The 25,004-nt window shown below is 45.1% G+C and overlaps 1 protein-coding gene across 3 annotated transcripts in view; it reads right to left on the bottom strand.

Annotated features, from left to right (window-relative positions):
• The window catches only part of LOC120065041 (sodium-coupled neutral amino acid transporter 3-like), a 59,108-nt gene that overhangs the window by 13,235 nt on the left and 20,869 nt on the right, over window positions 1-25,004 (bottom strand). For 2 of the 3 annotated variants that reach the window (XM_039015698.1, XM_039015697.1), the window contains 7 exons: window positions 21,714-21,924; window positions 20,725-20,745; window positions 20,423-20,504; window positions 18,209-18,324; window positions 6,409-6,482; window positions 5,843-5,935; window positions 4,346-4,427 (listed from right to left, as the gene is read on the bottom strand). In XM_039015698.1, the coding sequence (XP_038871626.1) occupies window positions 4,346-4,427; window positions 5,843-5,935; window positions 6,409-6,482; window positions 18,209-18,324; window positions 20,423-20,504; window positions 20,725-20,745; window positions 21,714-21,829 (584 nt within the window). In that variant the 5' untranslated portion in view covers window positions 21,830-21,924. The remainder of the gene's footprint in view (window positions 1-4,345; window positions 4,428-5,842; window positions 5,936-6,408; window positions 6,483-18,208; window positions 18,325-20,422; window positions 20,505-20,724; window positions 20,746-21,713; window positions 21,925-25,004) is intronic. The other variant, XM_039015699.1, reaches the window with a different exon arrangement.

The raw sequence follows: 25,004 nt of genomic DNA, 5'->3' as shown, positions 1-25,004 counted from the left end.
ACCCCTCATAGCCTGGTTCCTCTCTAGGTTTCTTCCTAGGTTTTGGCCTTTCTAGGGAGTTTTTCCTAGCCACCGTGCTTCTACACCTGCATTGCTTGCTGTTTGGGGTTTTAGGCTGGGTTTCTGTACAGCACTTCGAGATATTAGCTGATGTACGAAGGGCTATATAAAATAAACTTGATTTGATTTGATGTTAGAGTTTACACTTCCTTTTCCAATGCACTGTGGGGAGGTCAAAATAATGAAACTGTAAACCAAATCTATTCATTTTAAAATGTTGATTCCTTTACTTTCCATTGTCATTCATCTGATGACGGCATGTGCTGACTGGTCGACTGAGTCACTGCCAGTCTGAATAATAGTCTGCTCTGGTCTGTTCTGTGAGAGCCATAGAAACAGCCTTGATTTACAGTAGAATGCCTGTAGCGCTTATTGGGGAAATATGTCCATTTCTAACCGTTGTTGCTGCGAGACGTTGCTCTTTTCATCTGGCACGCGGGTCTAAGCCACTCTCTTATGTAAGGCTACTGATTTATGTTGAAGTTTACAGTTCCAATAAGGGTGGCATATTGGGACCTAAACAGCACAGAGGTTGAACTTCTCAATGAGTGAGAATCGCCCTGTTCCCACGCCATCCCGCTTGCTTTTTGGCAGCTATCTCTCTCCTCATATCTGTGTCCCTCAAGTTATTACCCCCCCAACCAAAATACCCTCAAGTACTAACTACCCCTCCAACCCAAACACACTTCACTTCAACCCCCCAGTCCCACACACCCACCCCCTCCCCTGACCCAAACATACTTTCCTTCCACAGGGCCTTGGCCTGAACAATGCTCCAGTACGAGTGAGGAGCAGGTCTGGGCTGGGAGATCCTATTCTTAGCCTGACTCCACCTCCATCCCTTTTCCTCCCTTCAGCCAAACACTGGCCAGGCCCCTCTACATGCATCTCCAATACAGTATATGGGAAACACACGTCCTCCCATCAAAACTGTGATTTGCCTCTCATAAAAAATTGGATTCGAGGGTCCTAAATAGCCATAAACAGTACATACTGTACCTATAATGGTCTGCACGTGTTCACATGTGCACTTCATGCATTTGTGCACGTCACCGGGCATTGAGATGTGTTACATGTTGCATGCTCAGTGTTGAGAATGTTGGATACAGGGTTTACCCCATGGTCGGATCACAAGGTGGCTTGGGACAGGTTGAGTGCCACTTACTGTATACCCTGGGCTCAGTCTGAGAGAACCATTCCTGAAATCAAATTGTCTTTTAATGTGAAACACCTCAGGCCTGATTGGCCATCAATCAGTGCAACAAGTGCTGCTGCCACTTTGCTGTGAACAAGCTACTGTAGTTACATTAACACCAAGGTGAAATCAGTAGCACGACGGCTAAATGGTACACCAAAATACAATCACAGCCTGACACGCTTTTCAGCGAGAGGGTCTTTGAGCCCTTGTTACAGCACATTGTATCCTACAACCTGGGTATGAGAGGCTCTTTCAGACATATAGGCTCCTGGTTAAGCTGCTAAGGCTGTTATTCTTAACCCTCTCTGCAAGCAAGACCATACAACAGACAGGGCTGTCTGGTCCACGGCCTACAGTGGGCTAAATGCACTGCCTTTTGTCTGTGCGTGGGTGTGTGCGTGGGTGGGGAGGAAGGTTGGGGGGGGCGGACTTTAGAGAGTCCCTAGAAAGCAGGAAGCACAGACCGTGACTGAGTGAGTCCAGTTCGTTAAAGATCAGGGTCTAAGGGGTCCTGGACCCTATGTCAGTCCCATGTGTGAACCACCTGTCCATCTCCCTCTGTCTCACTCTGAGTGTTTCAGATTCTCAACACCTCATTTCACCAATACCGTTCAACAGTGATATTCATCTTCTACATACAGCATTCTATTCCCTGTATTCAAACCCACTCCTGTTCTATCCAGCTGCCTATTACCTATTGTACTGCTCTTCCTTAATATGTAGCCCTCTACCCATTCAACTCCTGAAACTCCTATTGGCTGTGTTGTGCATGCTTCTAAATCATATCAAATGTATTTTATAAAGCCAGCAGTTGTCACCAAGTGTTTTACAGATACCCAGCCTAGAACCCCAAAGAGCAAGCAATGCAGAGGCAGAAGCACAGTGGCTAGGTGGCACAGTGAGGGGTCCTCACAAGGATAGTAAAACAAGGACAATTCGGAAAAGTGGGAACATTTCACCGGTACCCAAAAGGCTTAGGGGTTAGAATTAGGCTTAGAATTAAGGTTAGGTTTAGGGTTTTGAGGTTAAGGAAAATAGGATTTTGAATGGGAAGAAATTGCTTGGTCCACACAAGGATAGTAAAACAAGTGTGTGTGTGTGTGTGCGCGTGACAGGCCCTAATCCAGCCGTCAGACACACTGTATGAATCACTGTAAACCCAACTCTATTTAAAGAGCCCGAGGCCATAAACAAACCCCTACCAACCTTTGCGGGAAAACTGGTGCGTGCGCACAGAAAAGACTAAACCTTGCATGCACCAGTTTTCCTACAAAGGTTGGTAGGGGTTTGTTTATGGCCTCGGGCGTCGCTGGAGGCTCCGGACTGGGGACCGTCGTTGGAGGCTCCGGACTGGGGACCGTCGCTGGAGGCTCCGGACTGGGGACCGTCGCTGGAGGCTCCGGGCTGGGGGCCGTCCCTGGAGGCTCCGGGCTGGAGGCTCCGGACTGGAGGCCGTCGCTGGAGGCTTCGTGCCATGACTCCTCACTGGAGGCTTCGTGCCATGGATCATCACTGGAGGCTTCGTGCCATGGATAATCACTGGAGGCTTCGTGCCATGGATCATCACTGGAGGCTTCGTGCCATGGATCATCACTGGAGGCTTCTTGCCATGGGTCATCACTGGAGTGAGGAGATGTATGGGCAGTCTGGTACGTGGAGCTGCCACAGGGCTCACCAGGCTGGGGAGACATACAGGAGGCCTGGTTCTGGCAGCAGGCACAGGACTCACCAGGCTGGAGAGACATACTGGAGGCTTGGTTCTTGGCGCTGGCACCGGATACAGTGGGCCGTGGAGGCGCACTGGAGGTCTCGAGCGCAGAGCTGGCACTACCCATTCTGGCTTGATGCCCACTTCCACCCAGCAAATGCGGGATGCTGGCACAGAGCACACCGGCCTGTGAATGCTCACTCGAGACACCGTGCGCATCACCCCATAACACGGTGCCTGACCACTGTAAGCACGGGGAGTTGGCTCAGGTCTAAACCCCGACTCCGCCAATCTCCCCGTGTGCCCCCCCAAAAACATTTTTGGAGCTGCCTCTCGGGCTTCGTGACCGGGTCTTGTCCCCTGCCATTCTCTCCTCCCTGGTCCAGCTCGTCCTCCAGGTTGGTGCACGCTGCTTGGTCCCTTGGTGGTGGGTAGTTCTGTCAGATGATACCAGGTAATGCAACTAGCTGATGCACTGCAACTAGCAGGCTGGTTGGTAGACCTCTAGACACACCAAACCAAGCGTGAATCTCACATGCACACAAAACACAAGGCCCTGCCACCCACTGAAAGGAGGGAAAAAGGACTACCTAAGTATGGTTCCCAATCAGAGACAACGATAGACAGCTGTCCCTGATTGAGAACCATACCCGGCCAAAACATAGAAACACAAAATCATAGAAAACAAAACATAGAATGCCCACCCCAAATCACACCCTGACCAAACCAAATAGAGACATAAAAAGGCTCTCTAAGGTCAGGGCATGACACAACCATGCCTGACAGATCTGGCCAGGGGGAGTAGCAGAGCAGGAATCCCCTTCTTACCGCCAGAGACCGCAGTTGCGCCCCAACACACCACCCCCATCACCACAATACTGCTGTTTGGAGCAGTTGTCACCTCAACCTGGGGGTTGGACCGGGAGAAGAGGTGTGTGCTAGCCATTCCTGACAATCCCCTTTGTTCTGTCTAGCCAATAGCAGACTCACGCCCCTGCCCCACCCCTCCCCCGTAATACTAGGCCAAGGCCACCAGGCCACTGTACACTGCACCAACCTCTGAGGACGCCACCCCACAGCCCATGCCAGGTGAGCCTGGGTAATGGTACAAGCTCAGCTACCAGCTAAAGCTACACAAGGCAGAAAGGGCAGTCTCTAGGCAGTGGCCTAAATCTGAATGTTCAGCAGAGCACAACGGTGTGGAACATTCAGATATAAATATACTTTATAGAACAAACATGCCTCTGACATGTAGAATAAGGAATCACATTGACTCTACTCATGCATTTTCTATGTGCAAACATTTGCCTACTAAACGTGGCACTGGAATGTAGAGAAATGTTCAGGTAGATCTAGTGGATAGACCAATGAGTACTCACTCAGCCGTGGGGTCCGCTCTACTGAAGGACTGGATGACCAATGGGAACTCAGACTTGACGATGTACAGGTAGCTGGACATGGCTGTGGGAATAGAGACAGACAGAACTATGAGTGACACAGTTAGTAGCTAGGTTTCCATTCAACTGGCAACAGATTTTCATGTGAATCCTACAATCCGCATGAAATATGCAAATTTTCCCACCTGAATTTTTTCCCCACCAAATTGACTTGTTGGGGATAAAAGGCTGTGCGTGGTGACATATTGCACATTAAAATAACTTATATAATACAATTGAAATGGGTTTCCATTGCAAACCAACTCTACTGATGGTTTGGTCCAACAAAAATGGTTGCGTTACATTGCGTATGTGCCCACTCTGGTCTTGGCGCGTGCGCTCGACCCAACAGCTGGCAGATACAGTGTGGGTAGGATAGCCTACATGATGAGACTATTATGGACAAACAAGCGATAATATTTTTATTGGTCAAACGCCAGCAAAGCATTGATCGTCATGTCTCCAGAATAAGACCCTCGACATTTATTGGAAAAGAGCATCAATCACCGCGTTCACTTTCACAACCTTGTAAAGTTAATCATAACTTATTTCATCTGTAGCCTAATAAACTGTATGCTTTCCCGAGTCGTGGTGGGAGGACCACACAACATGTCATCTCATGATATGATGGTTATTATACCAATGTTTGCACATAAAGGCATTTCCATATCCATTTCTTGCATTCTTAATTTTACAGACACAAAAAGATCCCACCTTATCTAGCGAGCGAGAAAGAAATACTTACAGAAAATAATACGGTGTGGAAAGGGGGTTTCAAAAGGCATTAGTTGTAAATAGATTTTGAACAATTTAAAGCTATTTATCAGGTCCCAAAACAAATCAAAGATTGGTAACATGGCTTCTGACTACTGCTGACTGTCTGTCACAGCTAGGGATTTGCCCAAGTACGCACACACGCAGCCAGCCAGGCAGGCAGCCACTGCACTGTTCAGTGGTTGTTAGCAGTGTGAAGGAAGTCTAACCAATGCCAACACAACACCACATCCACGGCAGCAGCTGTTTGACTGTTTGACTTGCCTAGTTAAATAAAAAATATATATAATATATACTGGACGGCTGGCCTTAGGTCCTAATACTCCCCTATATCATACAAAGAGACTAGAGATGGGGAGAGAGAGGGAGACAGAGATATTTTCCACAAATGTCTTCTGTCATGTTTCCCAGACCAGCATATTGAAACCATAAGGGTTAAGTTAGGGCTGTATTAGCGCTGTGTAAATATGGACTAGAGTATAGGTGGGTAATGTGAAGGGCTGCACTCCAAGTGAACAGTTTTAGGTGAATCGAACGGCCAGGAAGACGAGACAGTCTGCCTGTCTGCTGCTGAGCTTTGTGATTTATAATAACACCATAGCCTCTACAAACACACAGAGATTTGTGTTGTGGGACACTAGACCAGTGACCACAGTGACTTCTCACCTCCGATGTTCTGCAGTGTGATGGCGATACCAGCAGCCATCTTGCCCGGGGTGCCAAAGGCCCTGTAGCCAAGCTGTTCATAGGCTCGGATTCCTGGGAGAGGAAGTGGGTTGCGCAACATCATCATTACACAGCTTTACAGGGGGACACCCAGGTAGTAAGTTAAAAAACACTTAGTTAGATAGTCAGTGTAGAATCTCCTGGTTCATTTACAGGTTTTTCATGCCGGGCCTCTATTTCCATGCTAGGCCCCTATAGCTGAATATGAAGAACAATATATAAGGTTTAGTAAACATCCTTAATGCTGGGTCATTGGGGAACTATTCACAGAATTACAGGGAAATACCAAAATAATCAAGACATGCTAATGCAGCAAATATGCAAGCCATAATATCTTTCTCCATCTGGCCCAATCCCTGTGACTTGACACTGCAGCAGCCCTCAATATGGAATACCATCATCTCCTCTCAATGGTTCAGCAAGTGTGACCCATCCCTACGGGTTAGAGTGTTGTTACACATGCACTATTGAAGCATGAGGTCAATTGAAGACGAGGGCCAGCTTACCCACAATGCCAGAGGATTTGAGCAGCAGGTGAATGGAATAGCAGGAGAGGACCGCCACAGCAGTCAGAAGAAACCTGGAGGAAGGAGGGAAAGAAAGAACAGTTGAAGTCAGAAGTTTACATACACTTAGGTTGGAGTCATTAAAACTTGTTTTTCAACGAGTCCACAAATTTCTTGTTAACAAACTATAGTTTTGGCAAGTCGGTTATGACATCTACTTTGTGCATGACAAGTAATTTTTCCAACAATTGTTTACAGACAGATTATTTCACTTATAATTCACTGTATCACAATTCCGGTGGGTCAGAAGTTTACATACACTAAGTTGACTGTGCCTTTAAACAGCTTGGAAAATTCCAGAAAATTATGTCATGCCTTTAGAAGCATCTGATTAGCTAATTGACATAATTTGATTCAATTGGAGGTGTACCTGTGGATGTATTTCAAGGCCTTCCTTCAAACTCAGTGCCTCTTTGCTTGAAATCATCAGAAAATCTAAATAAATCAACCAAGACCTCAGAAAAAAGAATTGTAGACCACAAGTCTGGTTCATCCTTGGGAGCAATTTTAAAACGCCTGAAGGTACCAAGTTCATCTGTACAAACAATAGTATGCAAGTATAAACACCATGAGACCACGCAGCAGTCATATGCCCAGGAAGGAGATGCGTTCTGTCTCCTAGAGATGAATGTACTTTGGTGCGAAAAGTGCAAATCAATCCCAGAACAACAGCAAACTACCTTGTGAAGATGCTGGAGGAAACAGGTACAAAAGTATCTATATCCACAGTAAAACGAGTCCTATAACAACGTAACCTGAAAGGCTGCTCAGCAAGGAAGAAGCCACTGCTCCAAAACCTCCATAACAAAAGCCAGACTTCTGTTTGTAACTGCACATGGGGATAAAGATCGTACTTTTTGGAGAAATGTCCTCTGGTCTGATGAAACAAAAATATAACTGTTTGGGCATAATGACCATCATTATGTTTGGAGGAAAAAGGGGGAGGCTTGCAAGCCGAAGAACACCATCCCAACCGTGAAGCACAGGGGTGGCAGCCTCATGTTGTGGGGGTGCTTTGCTGCAGGAAGGACTGGTGCACTTCACAAAATAGATGGCATCATGAGGAAGCAAAATTATGTGGATATATTGAAGCAACATCTCAAGACATCAGTCAGGAAGTTAAAGCTTGGTTGCAAATGGGTCTTCCAAATGGACAATGACCCCAAGCATACTTCCAAAGTTGTGGCAAAATGGCTTAAGGACAACAAAGTCAAGGTATTGGAGTGGTCATCACAATGCCCGGACCTCAATCCTATAGAAATTTGGTGGCCAGAACTGAAAAAGTGTGTGTGAGCAACGAGGACTACAAACCTAACTCAGTTACACCAGCTCTGTCAGGAGGAATGGGCCAAAATTCTCCCAACTTATTGTGGGAAGCTTGTGGAAGGCTACCGGAAACATTCAATCCAAGTTAAACAATTTAAAGGCAATTCTACCAAATACTAATTGAGTGTATGTAAACTTCTGACCCACTGGGAATGTGATGAAATAAATAAAAGCTGAAATAAATTACCCTCTACTATTATTCTGACATTTCACATTCTTAAAATAAAGTGGTAATCCTAACTGACCTAAAACAGGGAATTTTACTAGGATTAAATGTCAGGAATTGTGAAAAACTGAGTTTAAATGTATTTGGCTAAGGTGTATGTAAACTTCCGACTTCAACTGTACATAATAAGACATGTCATTGCCTCATTTCAATGCAATAAAAGGAGGTTAGTTGAGCATAGCAACTAACAAGCTCAGAACTAACTGTAGTAGTGAAGGCCTCAGCTCCTCTCTATCAATATGTAAGAATAGCGCACACACATTTTTATGACAAACCCTTGCACTTAGTGGCTTTACTTTGAGCCAATAAAACCAAAATAAATTACAGTTTGAGATTACTGCCTCAGTATAATTCCAAAAAGAAACATGTTAAGGTTTCACTGAAAAGGCATTAATTGTATCATGAAGGGAAAGTGAAGTACACTAGCTAAAACAAAGCCGACTGGCTGGCTAACTACCAACTGTAGCCATGTGATCTCAGGGCTCAAGCCCAGAGAGTTAATAAAGGCAAGTGCTTTCTCAGCAGACTCTAAATGTTATGAAAATAATAATAATGTTAGATGTTGCCAACAGTCTGAGAAGATCATGTTAGAGTAAGAACTCAATAGCGAGGTGTGTGTGTGTGGGGGGGGGGGGGGGTATAACAAAGGACATAACTCTCCTTCCAGCAATCCTGGCCCAGTGTAATCTGAGAAAGAGCGTTTCCTTTCCCCACAACCCACCTCCCTCTTAGACCCCTGTGCCGAAAGGGAGACCAGAGAGGAGCCGCAGTCTGCCTACAGAAGCACTGACCCCTGAGGAAGGGAGCTGAGCATTCCCCAGTCAGCATTCCTAGATGGTCAGAGGGCGCTCCCAGTACTGTCACCTTTCCCAGACCTCAGAGTCCGGCCTCTGCAGCCAGATGGAGGCCCCTAGACTACTGACCACAGTAGAGGTAAGGATCCTAGCACAGTGTGGGCACATAGGTTGAGCCCTGACATTCCAGCACTCAAAAAAATGCTGTGTTGAAAACCCAATTTGGGTAAATATTGGACCAAACACACACTGAGTTATTTTGACCCAGCCATTGTTTTCTTTAAGTTGGGTTGTTGATGCTGGGTTAATGAGCTATGATCCACCGGGTCATAGCAGAACACTGTAGGCGTGGCTTAGTAGGGGTATGGCATTTAGGTAGTTATTTTTGGCCACCTGTGAGTAAATGTAATATTCTGTTCATCTTTTCTGTTGTATTGTCAACAACGTTAAGGTTAAGCACTGACACTTGTGTAGCTTTAATAAGGCTTACACAAGAGTAGGGCAGTTATCCAGAGCCGTATGGGCGTTGTGCCGTCTAACAAGAACTGCCTGGTGAAGGCCACAGGAATAATTTTAAGTTAGTTTCAAGGCCCCAAAGTTGGGTCATAATTCAGAAAGTGCAAAGATTCAGCCCTGTGTAACAAACTCTGTGTAATGATTACTCAGGAAGAAAAAGGGATAGATTCACGCACAGACCGCGGCAGGTGTTTATTTCGCCTTCGCAGAAGGCAGGAATCGTGGTCACAGGCAGGCAATGGTTTTACACAGGTAGGCAAACAGACAGGTGAATTAAAACTAGGACTGAAGGCTATAACTGGTTCTCACAAACCAGCTAGGAAAAGGCTTGGTAGAGACAAAACGAACAATACCTCACAAAGATACAAACAGAATGAACTGAGCTGAATAAGGAGCTGAGAGACCAGGTGAGTAACTAACACAGTTGAAAGCAATTAACAAAAATGAAAGACAGGGCTACGTTCAAGAACACAAAGAAACAGTTCTACGTTCAAGAACACAACGAAACAGAACACAAGGTTGACTAAGAAAATAAATACAGAACCTTACAGTACCCACCCTCATTGGTCCCTCTTGAATGGACCAATGAAGCGAGGACAGAACTTTTTGCAGGGGAGGCGGAGCAGGATGTCTGGTAGAGAGCCACACACACTGTCCGGGGTGAAAGAGTGGCATATGTCAGCGGCGTCTGTCGGCAACGAGTTTCTGGGTATTAGAGGCTTCCTGCAGCCCCCCAGTGAGCGGTCTCGCATACCCGCTCACTACGCCGAATCCAGTCGTCGACAGCTGGGACAGTACCGAGCTCCGGCTACCAGGGAAACATGGGGGGTTGGTAACCAAACTCACTGACTCACTGAAACGGAGTAAGGCGGAGCGATGAATGCATGGGTGAGTTCTGAGCGTATTCGGCCCAGGCCATATACCGACTCCAGTTGTGTGGAGAGGCAGAACATTGTTGGCGGAGGTACTTCCCTATTTCTTGGTTCAGGCGTTCTGTCTGCCTGTTGGTCTGTGGATGGTACCCGAGAGGAGAGGCTGAAGGCGACCCCCAGTCGGTCACAGAAGTCTCGCCACACCCGGGAGACAAACTGGGGCCCACGGTCAGAGACGATGTCTACCGGAATCCCATACAGATGGAACATAAACTCAGCCAATTCCATGGCGTTAAGTAAATGAGGAAGAGGAATCAGACACATTTTTGAAAAATGGTCTATGACAAGGATGGTGGTGTTACCAGAGGATTCAGGAATGTCTGTGATGAAGACAACAGCTATGTGGGACCAGGGTCTGAGGGATTGGCAAAGGTTGAAGCTTACCAGAAGGGAGATGACGAGGGCTTTTTGTTTGGGCGCAGACTGGACAGGAGAGTACGTAATCCCTTACGCCGGATGCCAGTGAGGACCACCAGAACTTACAGGCTAGAAGTTCAGTGGTTTGTGTAATGCACGGATGTCCTGACCCCAAGGACGTGTGATACCATTGCATCAGTTGGGGTCTAACAGCTGCTGGTACATAACTCTTTCCAGCAGGTGCCTCAGGAGGAGCTGGGTCTGAGGTTAGGGCTTCTTGTATGGCCGAGTGAACCTCCCACTGTACCGGTCCTATAATGTAAGAGGAAGGAAGAATGGGTGTAGGATCTGAGTTACTGGACGGAAGGTCAAACTGGCGGGAGAGAGCATCAGCTTTTACGTTTTTCTTCCCAGGGATGTAAGTAACATGAAAATGGAAGCGTGTGAAGAGATCCCAGCAGGCTTGTCTGGTGTTTAACCTCTTGGCCCCTCTGATATATTCCAGATTACGATGATCTGTTAGGACGAGATAAGGATGTTGTGCGCCCTCCAACCAGTGGTGCCACTCCGAGGGCCAGGTTGATGGCGAGGAGTTCTCTGTTCCCCACATCGTAATTCCTCTCAGCGGAGGATAACTTCCTGGAGAAGGCAGCACAGGGATGTGATTTTGGAGGTATTCCCACCCACTGAGAGAGCATGGCTCCTACTTCGGAGGCATCCACCTCTAGGGTGAAAGGAAGGGTTGGATCAGATTGGCGAAGGACAGGAGCTGAGGTGAAGAAACGTTTCAAGTTGTTGAAAGCAGGTCTTTTGGCTGGTAAGGGCAGTGAGGGGAGCGGCAGTAGAACTGAAGTTCCGAATGAACCGATTAAACGTTTGAGTTCCTTAACGGTGGTGAGTTTGGGCCAGTTACTGATGGCGGTGACTTTGTTCTCATCCATGCTGACCCCTCCAGGTGTCAGTACGAAGCTTACATGGAAGGTGCTCTTTTCAGTCTTCACATAAAGGTTATGGTCAAGGAGCCATTGAAGAACCTTTTGTACATGCTGTATGTGTTCCTTCAGGGAGTGGGAGTAAATCAGGATGTCATCAATATAGACGATGAGAAAGCGGTTGATCATATCCTGGAAAACCTTGTTCATAAAGGATTGTAAGACAGCGGGGGCGTTAGTAAGGACGTAGGGCATGACCAGGTATTCGTAGTGCCCTCGTGCGGTAATAAAAGCCGTCTTCAATTCGTCGCCTTCACGTATACAGACAAGGTTATATGCACTTCGCAGGTCGAGTTTTGTATAGATGTTGGCGCGGCCCACTTGTTCAAGGGTTGCTGGGATCAGAGGAAGAGGGAAACGATTCTTGACCGTGACGTCATTCAGGGAACGATAATCAATACATGGACGGAGACCACCATCCTTTTTCCAACGAAGAAGAAGCTGGAGGCAGCCGTGGGAAGAAGAATGAATGAAACCGTTTGAGTGATTCATCAATGTAGTTCTCCATTGCCTCATTTTCCGGCATAGATAGGGGGTAAACACGGCCCTTCAGTAGGGACACTCCAGGGAATAAGTCAATAGCACAGTCCCCTGGGCAATGTGTTGGCAGAGTGGAGGCCTTGATTTTGCTGAAGACATTGCTGTACTGGGAGTATTCAGATGGTATGGTAGGTGGCACTGCAGAGGCAGAGTCCTCAATGGTGGTGGCTCTGCAGGGTAGGCTGAGACAACTGGTGAAGCAGGTAGAAGACCAGGACAGTAGTTCACCTTGTCGCCACGAGATGGCAGGGTTGTGACAACAAAGCCAGGGGTGTGTGAGGATGAGTGGCTGTTTGGGGGATGAGAGTTCCATGAGTTGAATGGTTTCGGTGTGGAAGACTCCAATCCGGAGGGTGACGCTCTGTGTCAGGTGCGTAATGAGGCCCGTGCCCAATGGTTATCAATACTGGGATGGAGAATTGCTTCTGGTAGATATTTAGACATATGGACACTCGTACCTGCATGGCAGTGGAGGGACCCTTTTCATCTCTCTGTGGGGGGCGAACAGGGCAACGGCTGAGAAGATGATCTTTTCCTGCACAGTATAGGCAGAGCCCTTCTTGGATCCGCCTTTGACGTTCGATACAAGGGAGAGGAGCATGGCCCAACTGCATGGGCTCTGGAAGACTCGGATGGGATGACGGAATCATGGAAAGACAAGGTTTCGGGTTCCTGGGTGGCAGAGTTCGTCGGCGATGAGGTGGTCGATGGAGATGGACATAAGAATATATTGATTTAAATCCTGAAGGTCACCTCTACAGGCCAGCGCCGCCTGAAGTTCCCTGTTGAGCCCTCTTCAGTAGACGGTAAGTAAAGCAGCCTCACTCCATCCACTCCCTGCAGCCATGGTGCGGAACTCGAGGGCATACTCGGCAGCTGAATTGCGTATTTGTTGAAGTTCTATGAGGAGGTCTTCTATAGGACGACCGGAAGGAGAGTGATCGAATACCTCTTTGAAGAGGGTGTGGAAATGGGTCTCGGATCTGAGTTCTGTGCTGTTGGCAGTCCAAATGGCGGTGGCCCAATCCAGGGCTTTGCCTGTGAGTAGAGACACAACAAAATCCACCCTGCTCTTGTCGGTGGCGAAGATAGTGGGGTTGTGCTCAATGTATTTGCTGCATTGCATCAGATATCCCAGACAATCCCAGGTGAACCATCATATTTTCCAGGCATGAATGAATGAAATGAAATGAATGAAGGAGGGCTATGGGTTACGATACCGGCCATCGGAGGAGTAGGGATAGGCTGGCGGAGAAGATGACAGATTTCCTCCATACGCTCCTCTTGCTGGGTTAGGCGCCGCTGTAGCTCCGCTGAATCCATTCCGTTTCTAAGCGAGGTATTCTGTAATGAATACTCAGGGAGAAAAAGGTGTAGATTCACATGCAGAGCGCGGCAGGTGTTTATTTCGCCTTCACAGAAGGCAGGAATCGTGGTCACAGGCAGGCAATGGTCATACACAGGTAGGAAAACAGGCAGGTTAATAATCAAAACTAAAACTGAAGGCTATAACTGGTTCTCACAAACGAGCTAGGAAAAGGCTTGGTAGAGACAAAACAAACAATACCTCACAAAGACACAAACAGAATGAACTGAACTAAATGAGCTGAGAGACCAGGTGAACTAACTGACACAGGTGAAATCAATGAACAAAAGTGAAAGACAGGACTACGTTCAAGAACACAAAGATACAGGGCTACGTTCAAGAACACAACGAAACAGAACACAAGGTTGACTAAGAAAATAAATACAGAACCTTACACTCTGAGCATACCCCCTTTCTGCCACAGAATCCAAGATAGTTACAGTATAGTTTAACAAGGAATGTATCCAGAACTAGGAAATAGAAGTTTGGCTAAGCAGGTTAGCCACCCTCAAGTCAGTAGCTAGGAGGGTCCTGGACAAAGACCACGTCTGGACTGGGGCATGAAAATGGCTGGTCCTGTTAAGACCGGACCCAACTGGAGTGGGCGGAATCCAAAACCTCCCCAGTACCATCACGCTAGGAAACAACAGAGGCTACTCTCCGTCCACTACTTAGTCACCCAGATCCACCTCCCTTAGCCCTCCCCACCCCTGATCCTGCACAGCAGCAAGCCAGCCAGCCTCAGTCCAGACCCCACGGACCCTCCGAACCAGACCCTCCAAACCGCCTTCACCCCTCCAAGAACTACCAGGGCCACCAGGTAGTCAGTGGGGAGGCACGGCAAGACCTGTGAACAACCAAGAACCTACTTAACAACACAAACGACCCGCCAGAAGCCCTCGTCCTAATCTGTAATTAAATGATCAGACCTGGACCCCCCAATAAGCCATCATCATGACCCTCACAACACACTCCGAACAGAAGGACTTTCCTCAGACGGCTGTTCATGGTTGCCTCCCCACTAGGGAATGCATCTACAGACGGCACAAGCTACGTACAGAGAACTGCCCCTACGTTGGCGCTCGCACTGAAGACACCCACCAGCTGTTTGGGAGTGCTCCGTGGACAGGTGGGTGTGGCCCCTTTTTGCTCCCTCTGTCTTCCAGCGTCCAGCCTTATCGCCGCACCGCTCCTCCTCCAACACCGGCCCAGACTGATGAACATACCCTCCATCACCCCCACCCTCTGATCCCTCTCCATCCATTTCCCCCTTTCTCCCATTACACTTATCCCTCTCACCAGAATCAGGAACCAGTCATCACCACACCAGAAGAAGGACCAAAGAACTAGACCTACGTGAGAAAGCCACAGTGGGGGTACCATCACTTCCAGTTGTGTCTGCTCGCTCCTCAGGTTGTCCTTCCTCCCCTCTACAGATCCATCACCAGACCCAGTCACAGCAACAGGACACCGGCAGAGACACGGAAGAGGGACCAAACACCAGACCTTCACCCGTAGCGAGCAGACCACAGGGGAGTTCCACAATAGTCTAGGACTCCCTTGGGTGTCCGCTTGCTCCCCAGGTTGACCTTCCTCCCCTCTGCAGATCCAGTCCCAGCACCAACCCAGTTCCCGGCTTCCAGTGTCAGCCCCAGCACCAAACCACCAGACGAGGCATGGAGGAGGGACAAAATATCTTCAGCCGAGCAGCCCACAGGGAAGTACCACCATTGACCTCTGGGTCTAAGGCTCCATTGTGTGTCTACTCGCTCCTCAGATTTTCCTTCTTCCCCTCTACAGATCCCGACCCAGCACCAGCCCCAGTTCCTGGTTATCGGTCCTGTTTTCCCCAGTCCCAGCACCACCCCCTTATATCCAACCCAGCCCAAACACCAACCCAGGTTTTCCCGGTCCCAGTCACAGCCCTAACACCAGCAACAACCCTGGACACAGCACCGACCAACCACAACTACTACATCCATCCAGCAACTGCCAGCCCAGTCCCCACCACTTCCCCTCCCACAGCACAAAGACACTAACACACCGTCAACCACTCCCACAGACTGACTGACTGATTAACTAATTGATGGACTGATTATTGCTACCTGTTTTTTTATTGAATGCATTTGTTTTTTTGATTTTTTTAATAACATTATTATTTAAACATTATAACACAGTGGTACCTATCCCAACATTGGGATATGCATAGACACTTGAGGAACTCATACGCTTGTGTAAGCCTCATTAAAGATACAAAAGCGTCAGTACTCAATTGTGTTGACAATACTGAATGACATTTATTCTCACGGGTCGACGAAAATAACAATCTGAATGCCACACGCCTACTAAGCCATGCCTCCAGTCTTCTGATCTGACCCGGTGGGTAATAGCCAGGGATGGGTTTAAATTTCAAATTACAACTATAAATTACCCTAAAGACAATGTATCAAAATAAAATATAAGATAACGGTTACAGAAACATCTTACTTGCTATGACTGTGATATGTTGTTTATCTACCTTGAATGCACTGTCACTCTGGATAAGAGCATCTGCTATATCAGGGTTTCTGCTAAATCCTGGGGCCCCCCTGGGTGCATGTTTTGTTTTTTGCCTTAGCACTACACAGCTGGTTCAAATAACCAACTCATCATCTAGCTTTGATTATTTAAATCAGCGGTGTAGGGCTAGGACAAAAAACAAAAAGTGCACCCAGGGGGGGGGGGGGGCCCCTCAGGACCGAGTTTGGGAAACGCTGTGCTAAATGGCCAAAATATATATGTGAAAATGAGCAAATGCAAAAGCACACTGGGTATTGTCATTAGCCTTGTTTCGGGGCGGAACTCATTAGAATTTTACATTGGCATGCTTTGCAATTGTTTATTTTTACATATACATTTATATTTAGCAGACACTCTTATCAACACCATAGTCCGATCAGACTCCTAATACCAATTTAGGGTGAAAAGGGGCCACAAAATTGTGAACCACTATAGAGAAATGGTATAGAATTTTGAAAATACAAATTACAGCTTTCAAAACTATCTTGTCACAAAATACATTGGAGTGTAGTTCAGCCCAGTGTAATACAAAATACTCAGACATAATTCAAATATGAATTTTAAATAAATGTAACAGAAATACCGCCCATCTGAGCATAGCTCAATAACCCAACTAAGTGACCCAAGTGCTGGGTCAAAAATAACCTGATGTGTTCTGCCCACTATTTACCCAGTGCTTTTTAAACCAGCATTTTTTAGAGTGCAGGAGTCACGAGAGCCATTATGAGTTGCTTAATGGTTGGTTTGGTTCATTGTCCAGGAAATGTCACGTTGTGAGCGTGGAATCTGAGTTCTCAGGTATCGTGTTTAAATGACGTTTTCAGAGCTCTCCCCACATCCCATTGGAACTGCTAGGGTGTGATAATATGCTGAGGGAGGCAGAGAACATCTATTTAGGTCTCCCTTGAGAAACCCTGTATTTTTTACCGTATGTTACCCTTGAGAGACAAAGAAGGCTGTGTGTCGGTCACACCCACAATGCAACCAATATCCAATATAGTTGCTAATATAACATGGTCTGTTTTTCTATCGGAAAAGAACAAGGACTTGGAAATTTGATCACATTTAGCTTGCTACAGGAATCTAGACTTATCAGCTTACTTTTACCAGAAGACAATACTTTGAGTCCAAAGTCGATAATACTGTACTTGGATGGAAAGAAACATCCATGGGGCAGAATACACAGTAAAACAAATCCATGTGAATTGATTCCTGCTTCTCAAAGTCCAAACAAATATATCTGTCTAAACCTTTTGAACCTAAGCTCTCCTGTACTATAACCTGGAGTCACAAAAGCGATAAACAGGAGCTGTATGATTCCATGAGATGGAAGGGGGGCAGAGGGAGGAGGGACAGAGCAAGGAGAGGGGAGGACATGTCCAACGCTACAGAGGGGGCCAGTGGCGTGGGGACTGGCAGGCGGGGCTATTCTGGGCTGTGGCCTTTCTGGGGCCTGTATGTGTCCACAGGGGCGGGGACAAGGGTTGGAGAATACTGGAGGATGGGAGGGAGGGGATAGTGTGGATCATGCCATGAGAAATGTCACGTCACCACAGACCCTTACCCTGCCTCCAGCCCCACCCTGGCCCCTTATCACCCCACCCAGGCACAGGACCCTTCTTGAGGCAGGCAGGCTGGGGCTCTGGGCAAATAGCATTCCTGGCTGTCCCAGCTCCCTCCTACAAGCGAAGGTCGTGGCTATTTTCAACCCCCACCCTGGCCCTTTCCACTGTGTGGACTCTATGTGCAACCGAAAGGCTATAACTGGGACTGGGGAGCACGTTCTCTACAGGCTCTCTTGTTAAGTAAAGGGATATCATATCACAACAAGCTTGCAGCGCTACTATCAACAGAGACCAACCAATAGCTAATGTGTGACTCCTACTGTGTCTGTGCTCAGTGTGTCAGTGATTTGAAAGTCAGTGTGTCTTATTGCAGTTTCCCGGGTTTTATGAGAAGAGGACGGACAAAAACGCTAAGCCAAGTGGGGAACGGAAAGACTAGGAGACCGTTAGGAAGCATGGGCAGGATTTGACATTTTGGTACTTTAAACAGACGCTCTTATCCGGAGCGACTTACAGTCATTATTACAGACATGTAGAGACATGTAGAAAGCTGACAGTTTGACTTACAGGAAGAGGAGGATGCCAGTGTTGGCCATGGCATAAGCCAGTCCCAGGATTCCACTGCCCATGATAGCATTCCCCAGGTTGAACACAGACATGCCGAAAGACGTCTTTCCCTCAAACTGATCAAAACAAATACAACAATCTCAGATTCAGTTCATTCAATAATAATGTATAGCTGAAAAGTTCAGATTTCCTTACATTTCAAAATTCATGTTCTTGTCAAGTGCAATGTGACAAGCCGAATGTGTCATTAGCATAGTGTCTGCTTCCCAAATGGCACCCCATTGACACCCTATTCTCTACCCAGCTAGCACATAGTTTTCTGATAACCATATGTTTCTTAGAGCTTGGTGTGAGTGTGGTTGTCCTATGGTTATTTTACATACAACCTTTCAAGAATGTTCTGGGAATGGTGCAGGATAGTTGCTTGGCTTTGTAACATTCTCAGCACATTTAAGGAACTTTACACTAGGTAGCCTAGTGGTTAGAGTGTTGGACTCGTAACTGAAAGGTTGTTAGATCGAATCCCCGAGCTGACAAGGTAGAATTCTGTCGTTCTGCCCCTGAACAAGACAGTTAAAACACTGTTCCTAGGCCGTCATTGAAAATAAGAATTTGTTCTTAACTGACGTGCCTCGTTAAATAAAGGTAAAATAAATAAATGAAAATAAAAAAACAAGAGAACATTAGTAATGTGCAAATAATGTTCCAAGAATGTTATTGAAAAAAATATATATTCTGTTCTCAGCTTCAACAAAACTATCTATCCTTGATCTTGTGAGTTCAGGTATGTTAGCCTCGCCCACTAATTGGCCACACCTAATGTTAATTAATGCTTGTTTCCTTTGACATGGGGTCTGTTTGAATAGACTAAAATGAACAGTTTTGTACAAGTAAAAAAAAATATGGTATGCTAGTTCCATCCTGGTGGTACAGTGGACTAATTCCATGGATAGACAACAGAATATAGGTTTGAATCTTACTGATGCCGTGCCACAAGAAATAATTATTGTGATTGCATGACTAATGCCTAAGCAAATTAATTTCCATGTGTCCTATCTGTGCTTGGAGTTCAAGAATGTTGAAATCATTTTCTGTTTTACTGGTCAGGAAACGTATTGCTTCGTTCCCAGAACCAAAGGGAAACCAAAAAGTTATGTTCCCACAACTTCCAAGGAACCAAATGTGCTAGCTGGGTACACTCTTAGAAAAAAGGGTTCCAAAAGGGTTCTTCGTCTGTCCCCATAGGAGAACCCTTTTGGGTTCAGTTAGAACCATTTTGGTTTCCATGTACAACCCTCTGTAGAAAGGGTACTACATGGAACCAAAAAGGGTTCTTCAAAGGGTTATCCTATGGGCACAGACGAATTTAAAGAGTAATTGTCATGTAAAAAAATAAATAATAATAATCGAAAACCAGATGTTTTAGGCTTAGTTTTAGTGAAACACGTCAATTCTAGTCTTCATTTTGACAGTTTGTTGCAAAAGTGATATATTTGGTATTTTAGTAGTTAATCTAGCTCTTTTTTGGCCCTAGCGCATTGGTATTCAACTCTTGCCCCAAGAGGTCCGGAGTCTGCTGGTTTTCTGTTCTACCTGATAATTAATTGCACCCACCTGGTGTCCCAGGTCTAAATCAGTCCCTGATTAGAGGGAAACAATGAAAAAAAGCAGTGCAACTGCCTTTGAGGTCCTGAGTTGAGTTTGAGGGCCCTAGCGGTTCAACTCTACCATTAAAATCACCTTGAGAAGGTGCCTCTACGTCATCCCAAGGGAGGAATTCGGTATGAAATACACTCCCTTCTAGATATGCTGGGCGGTACCACTGTAGGCTCATTACACCACCTCAGGGCTTACTATAAAAGCCGGTGACAGTGCTCCTCATTTGGCAATGGTCTTGGTAAGTGGAGTGTGGCCAATATACTGTACATGATTCTTCCTTGACTTGACCACTGACGTTAAACTAAATTAAAAAGGCAGAAAGGCACATTTCTGAATATGTTTTTTTGCTTCCAGTTTCATGCACATCTATGTGCTTTAACAAAGACAAAAAGACATGTAGGCCATGAGCGACATCCATCATAACAAGAAATAGATGACAATTGTGGCCATGTCAACTTGTCATATGGGCTCGACATAGGGAATAGGGTGCCATTTGGGAAACAGCCCAGTGAGTAATGTTTCAGTTGTGGCGATAGTAAAGTCAGTCACACTAACATCTGTGAAGTGCATGGGCTTCTTCCCATCTTCGTTGGGCAAAAACTCCTCACTCTCCAGGATGCCATCAGGATCATCAAACCTGGACGAAACAGAAAAGGACATTACAATCGATAGTCACTAAAACCTGCACCTTAAAACGAGGGACTCAAGCTACACAGATAGAAGGGAGTTTCTTGTCAAAACAGTGGCAACGTGCTTCACTTAAAGGATTGTTTGTGTGGTAATGATGTTACATAGTCAGTGAGCCTACTAGATAGAGATTGTGTCTGTGTGACTGTATATCTGAAGTATAAACATACCTGGCATTTTGAGTACCATTTCTGTGTGGCAAACAAAGGATCCAAGGGCGACGATGGGACAAAAACAGGGCAAACATGCACTTAGGATATCAGTTATATTGTCTGTTCAGACGTCATTCACGGCGTATACACACTTCATCCTCATTGCTGATGTCATACACTTAGCAAGGAGGACTGGGCGAGCGAAACACAATTTGCATGGCGGAAATAGAAACAGGGTTTTAAGAGTTCTGTCTGTAAAATGGTGTCTGTGTTAGAGGGTAAGATACCCGCTTTTGGATAGAATCACGTGGATGAATATCAGGGTTGAAATTAGAATTTCAGTTTATTTCCAGAATTGATTGAATTGAAAAGGAATTGACCCCAAACCCTGATGAATACAGGCTCCTGTATTTTAGAAAAACACAGATGACATTTACAGACTGTTAAATGGGCTTTGGTTTCCATACTGGCAGGTAAATGATGACAACACATGACACGTTCACAGTTTAACACAACACAGCACAAAACCCATTACTCTCTCCAGTCTATTGGGCTGGGCACAACAGCAGGCTAAATGTCACCGCCCTTATGCAATAATAATATCAAAGCATCAGTTCAAAAACAATTGGAATGAAATTCATTGTATTGTATTGTATTGTTTCTGTGGTATAGAGGCACAAAGACAATCAGGTGAGTGTATAGAACTTTTCAGATGCTTATCAGACAGATATGCAAAGCCTTGATTCTGATTAGTTGTGGTTGTTGAACAATACAATTATGTGATAATGTGGGGCGACGCACAATTGGCATAGCGTCGTCCGGGTTAGGGAGGGTTTGGCCGGTAGGGATATCCTTGTCGCAGTATGTAAAAAAAATAAAAATAAAAATGTAATAAAAAATGGATGCACTCTACTGTGAGTCGCTCTGGATAAGAGCGTCTGCTAAATGACTAAAATGTTTAAAAAAATGTAAATAATAATGTATAGGTACAGCAAAAAGAAACTCACGTGTCTAATTCCTCTGGCATGGTCTTCATAGGCACATACTTGTCATCTCCTAGGTTGTGACCTTTCCCATTGGGCGAGCATCCCAAGATGCTCATCTCTGATTGGGCCGGCTCCATACTCTAGTCAGCAGTTATCCCAGAAGTCTGTTTGGCTCGTGTGGTGTGTGTACACTGGGTGTGGTCCTCTCAGTCAGCTCCCTCAGATACTGTATCTAGAGGAGAGAGACAGAACGTATTTCATTGACACAGATCCCATTGCTACTCTTCTGTCTTTCTTCTTGTGTTTCTACTGGATACGACCATTTGGGGACACTTGTGTGTGTTAATAGTGCATTTCTGTAAATACATCCAACTGAATTCCACAATACACCTGAACAGCGAGTCTCTCTCTGCTAATGACTATCTGGCTACTCTTATTTACACAGTAAACCTTTCACTTCAACACCCAAGATATGACCTGTTTCAAACACTTCCTACATACATTGGCTGTGTTTACACAGGAAGCCCATTTCTGAGCTGCCCTTACAAATATTTGCTATGGTACTTTTATTTATACCACGGTACAATTATGGTACTTTCACATATACTGTGGTATAATCTGAATCATGGACATGTACCATGGTTTTAGTCTTGAAGTATGATGGTACTACCATGGTACTGCCATTGTACCTAAGTATTACCATGGTATTGCATTTATACCAGGCAAAGATCTGAATCATGGAAATGTACCATGTTTTTAGCTTTAAGGTATGATGGTACTTCCATGAACCTATATAATACCATGGTATTGCATCATTTATACCATGGTATAGATGTGGATCATGGAAATACCATGGCTTTAACCTGCATTCTACATTCTTTTTTAATTTAACCTTTATTTAACTAGGCAAGTCAGTTCAGAACAAATTATTATTTACAATGACGGCCTGCCCCAGCCAAACCCTAACCCGGACGACGCTGGGCTAATTGTGCACCGCCCTATGGGACTCCCAATCACGGCCGGTTGTGATACAGCCTGGAATCAAACCAGGGTCTGTAGTGACACCTCTAGCACTGAGATGCAGTGCCTTAGACCGCTGGGCCACTCGGTAGCCTATGGTAACGCGCAACTATGATAAATGGTACCAAAAAATATTATATGGTACCATCTTTATTAATTGTTGTTTACTATGGTACAATGGCAGTATAATGCATTAAATAAATAAACCCACCAAGGTCAAAAGAGGTTGGTTGGTATTATACTGATGCATTTATATACCAGTATAGGCACGTTTCTGATAAGAGGCATTAGGCTGCCACTAGTTTGTCTGTAACATCAATGAAAAAGGGAATAGTTGCTGTCAAAAAAGGGGTAATACTTTCTGTATTAATAGTATTGTTTTTTGCTCATGTTTGGGTTCCCTGTATTGCCAACCAGAAGTGTGTGAGAATGTGAAATATACAGTATGGTAGCCTAACCTTTGCAAGCCTATGCTTTTCCACGGATTAAAGTATTTTGGTTTTTGTCCTCAGATAGAAGGAATAAATAGTATGAATTTTCTTATCAAAATAATGTGTAGAACACATTACAGACATTACATAATCGTTCTTGACCCCGTTTCACACTGGCTATTTTGGCACTGTGTTTATGGGACTAACCCTGAAAAGTCAGTGCTAACCCTGCTCTGGAGCAGAGCCAGCTAGCCCTGGGCTAAGGATGGCGCTAGCTTACTTTAGAATGTGTAAGTATGAACACTCGTTTAGGAGGCTCTTAGCCCTGGACTAATGTGCAGTGTGAACACGCCTAAGGAGTCATTTGAACGAGAGAGACAACTGAAAACTGAAGAGAGAAGCACCAGATAAAACTATTATTTTAAACCTTTTATAAAGTGAGTGAGCGAGTTATAAAGCATAGGATATGAAACACCAAGTTAAGCAGAGTGATAATATATTATTGTAATTTTTTTTATGATGTTTTGATAGTTTAATTCATTTATAAGAGTCCGTTACTCAACACAAATGCTTTCACTCAACACAAATGCTTTGTTTGTAAATGAGTGTTGGAGTACGCCCCTGGCTATCCGAAAAAAATATATTTAAAAAATATGGTGCCATCTGGTTTGCTTAATATAAAGACTTTGAAATGGTTTATACTTTTACTATTACTTTTGATTCTTTAGTATATTTTAGCAATTTGTTTACTTTTGATATTTGAGTATATTTAAACCCAAATACTTTTAGACTTTTACTCAAGTAGTATTTTACTGGATGACTTTCACTTTTACTTGAATAATTTTCTATTAAGGTATCTTTACTTTTACTCAAGTATGACAATTGTGTACTTTTCCCACCACTGCCTACGCTTTGCCATTGCAGAGCGAGAAGTCAATGTTGCATTATGTGAGTACCATATACTATGTTTTTGGTCACTTTACCTGAAAAATAGTGGGACACAGACAATCATGATAATACATTGGAAACAACTACCATACTTTCATGTTTCACTACATGCTGCTAGTACAAAACCATGGTATTTTTTTCATTGTACTATCAAGGTACATTTTTGTAAGGGTGATCACGAGGTTCAAACCAAACCATCTGTTGAACAGTTAATCAAATGACAACCCGGGCTATTTACATTGACCCCCTTTATTATGTATGTATTTATTTTACTTTATTTTTTGACTGTCTTGCACACACACACACACACACACACACACACACACACACACACACACACACACACACACACACACACACACACACACACACACACACACACACACACACACACACACACACACACACACACACTCCAACACACACACACACATGCATATTGATGCTATTGATGCACACACACATATAAACGCTTTCACACCCTTCACATATACTGCTGCTACTATGTTTATTATTCTGAACAAAAATATGAATGTAAAGTGTTGGTCCCATGTTTCATGAGCTGAAATAAAAGACCCCAGAAATGTTCCATACGCACAAAAAGCTTATTACTCTCAAATCATTTTGTGCACAAATTTGTTTACATCTCTGTTAGTGAGCATTTCTCCTTTGCCAAGATAATCCATCCACCTGACAGGTGTGGCATATCAAGAAGCTGATTAAACAGCATGATCATTATACATGTGCACCTTGCGCTGGAGACAATAAAAGGTCACTCTAAAATGTGCAGTTTTGTCACATAACACAATGCCATAGACGTCTCAGGTTTTGAGCAAGTGTGCAATTGGCATACTGACCGCAAGAATGTCCACCAGAGCTGTTGCCAGATAATTTAATGTTAATTTCTCTACCA

This window comes from Salvelinus namaycush, chromosome 20, assembly GCF_016432855.1.
Source record: "Salvelinus namaycush isolate Seneca chromosome 20, SaNama_1.0, whole genome shotgun sequence".
Taxonomy (NCBI): domain Eukaryota; kingdom Metazoa; phylum Chordata; class Actinopteri; order Salmoniformes; family Salmonidae; genus Salvelinus; species Salvelinus namaycush.
This window is presented reverse-complemented; position numbering and strand designations above follow the sequence as displayed.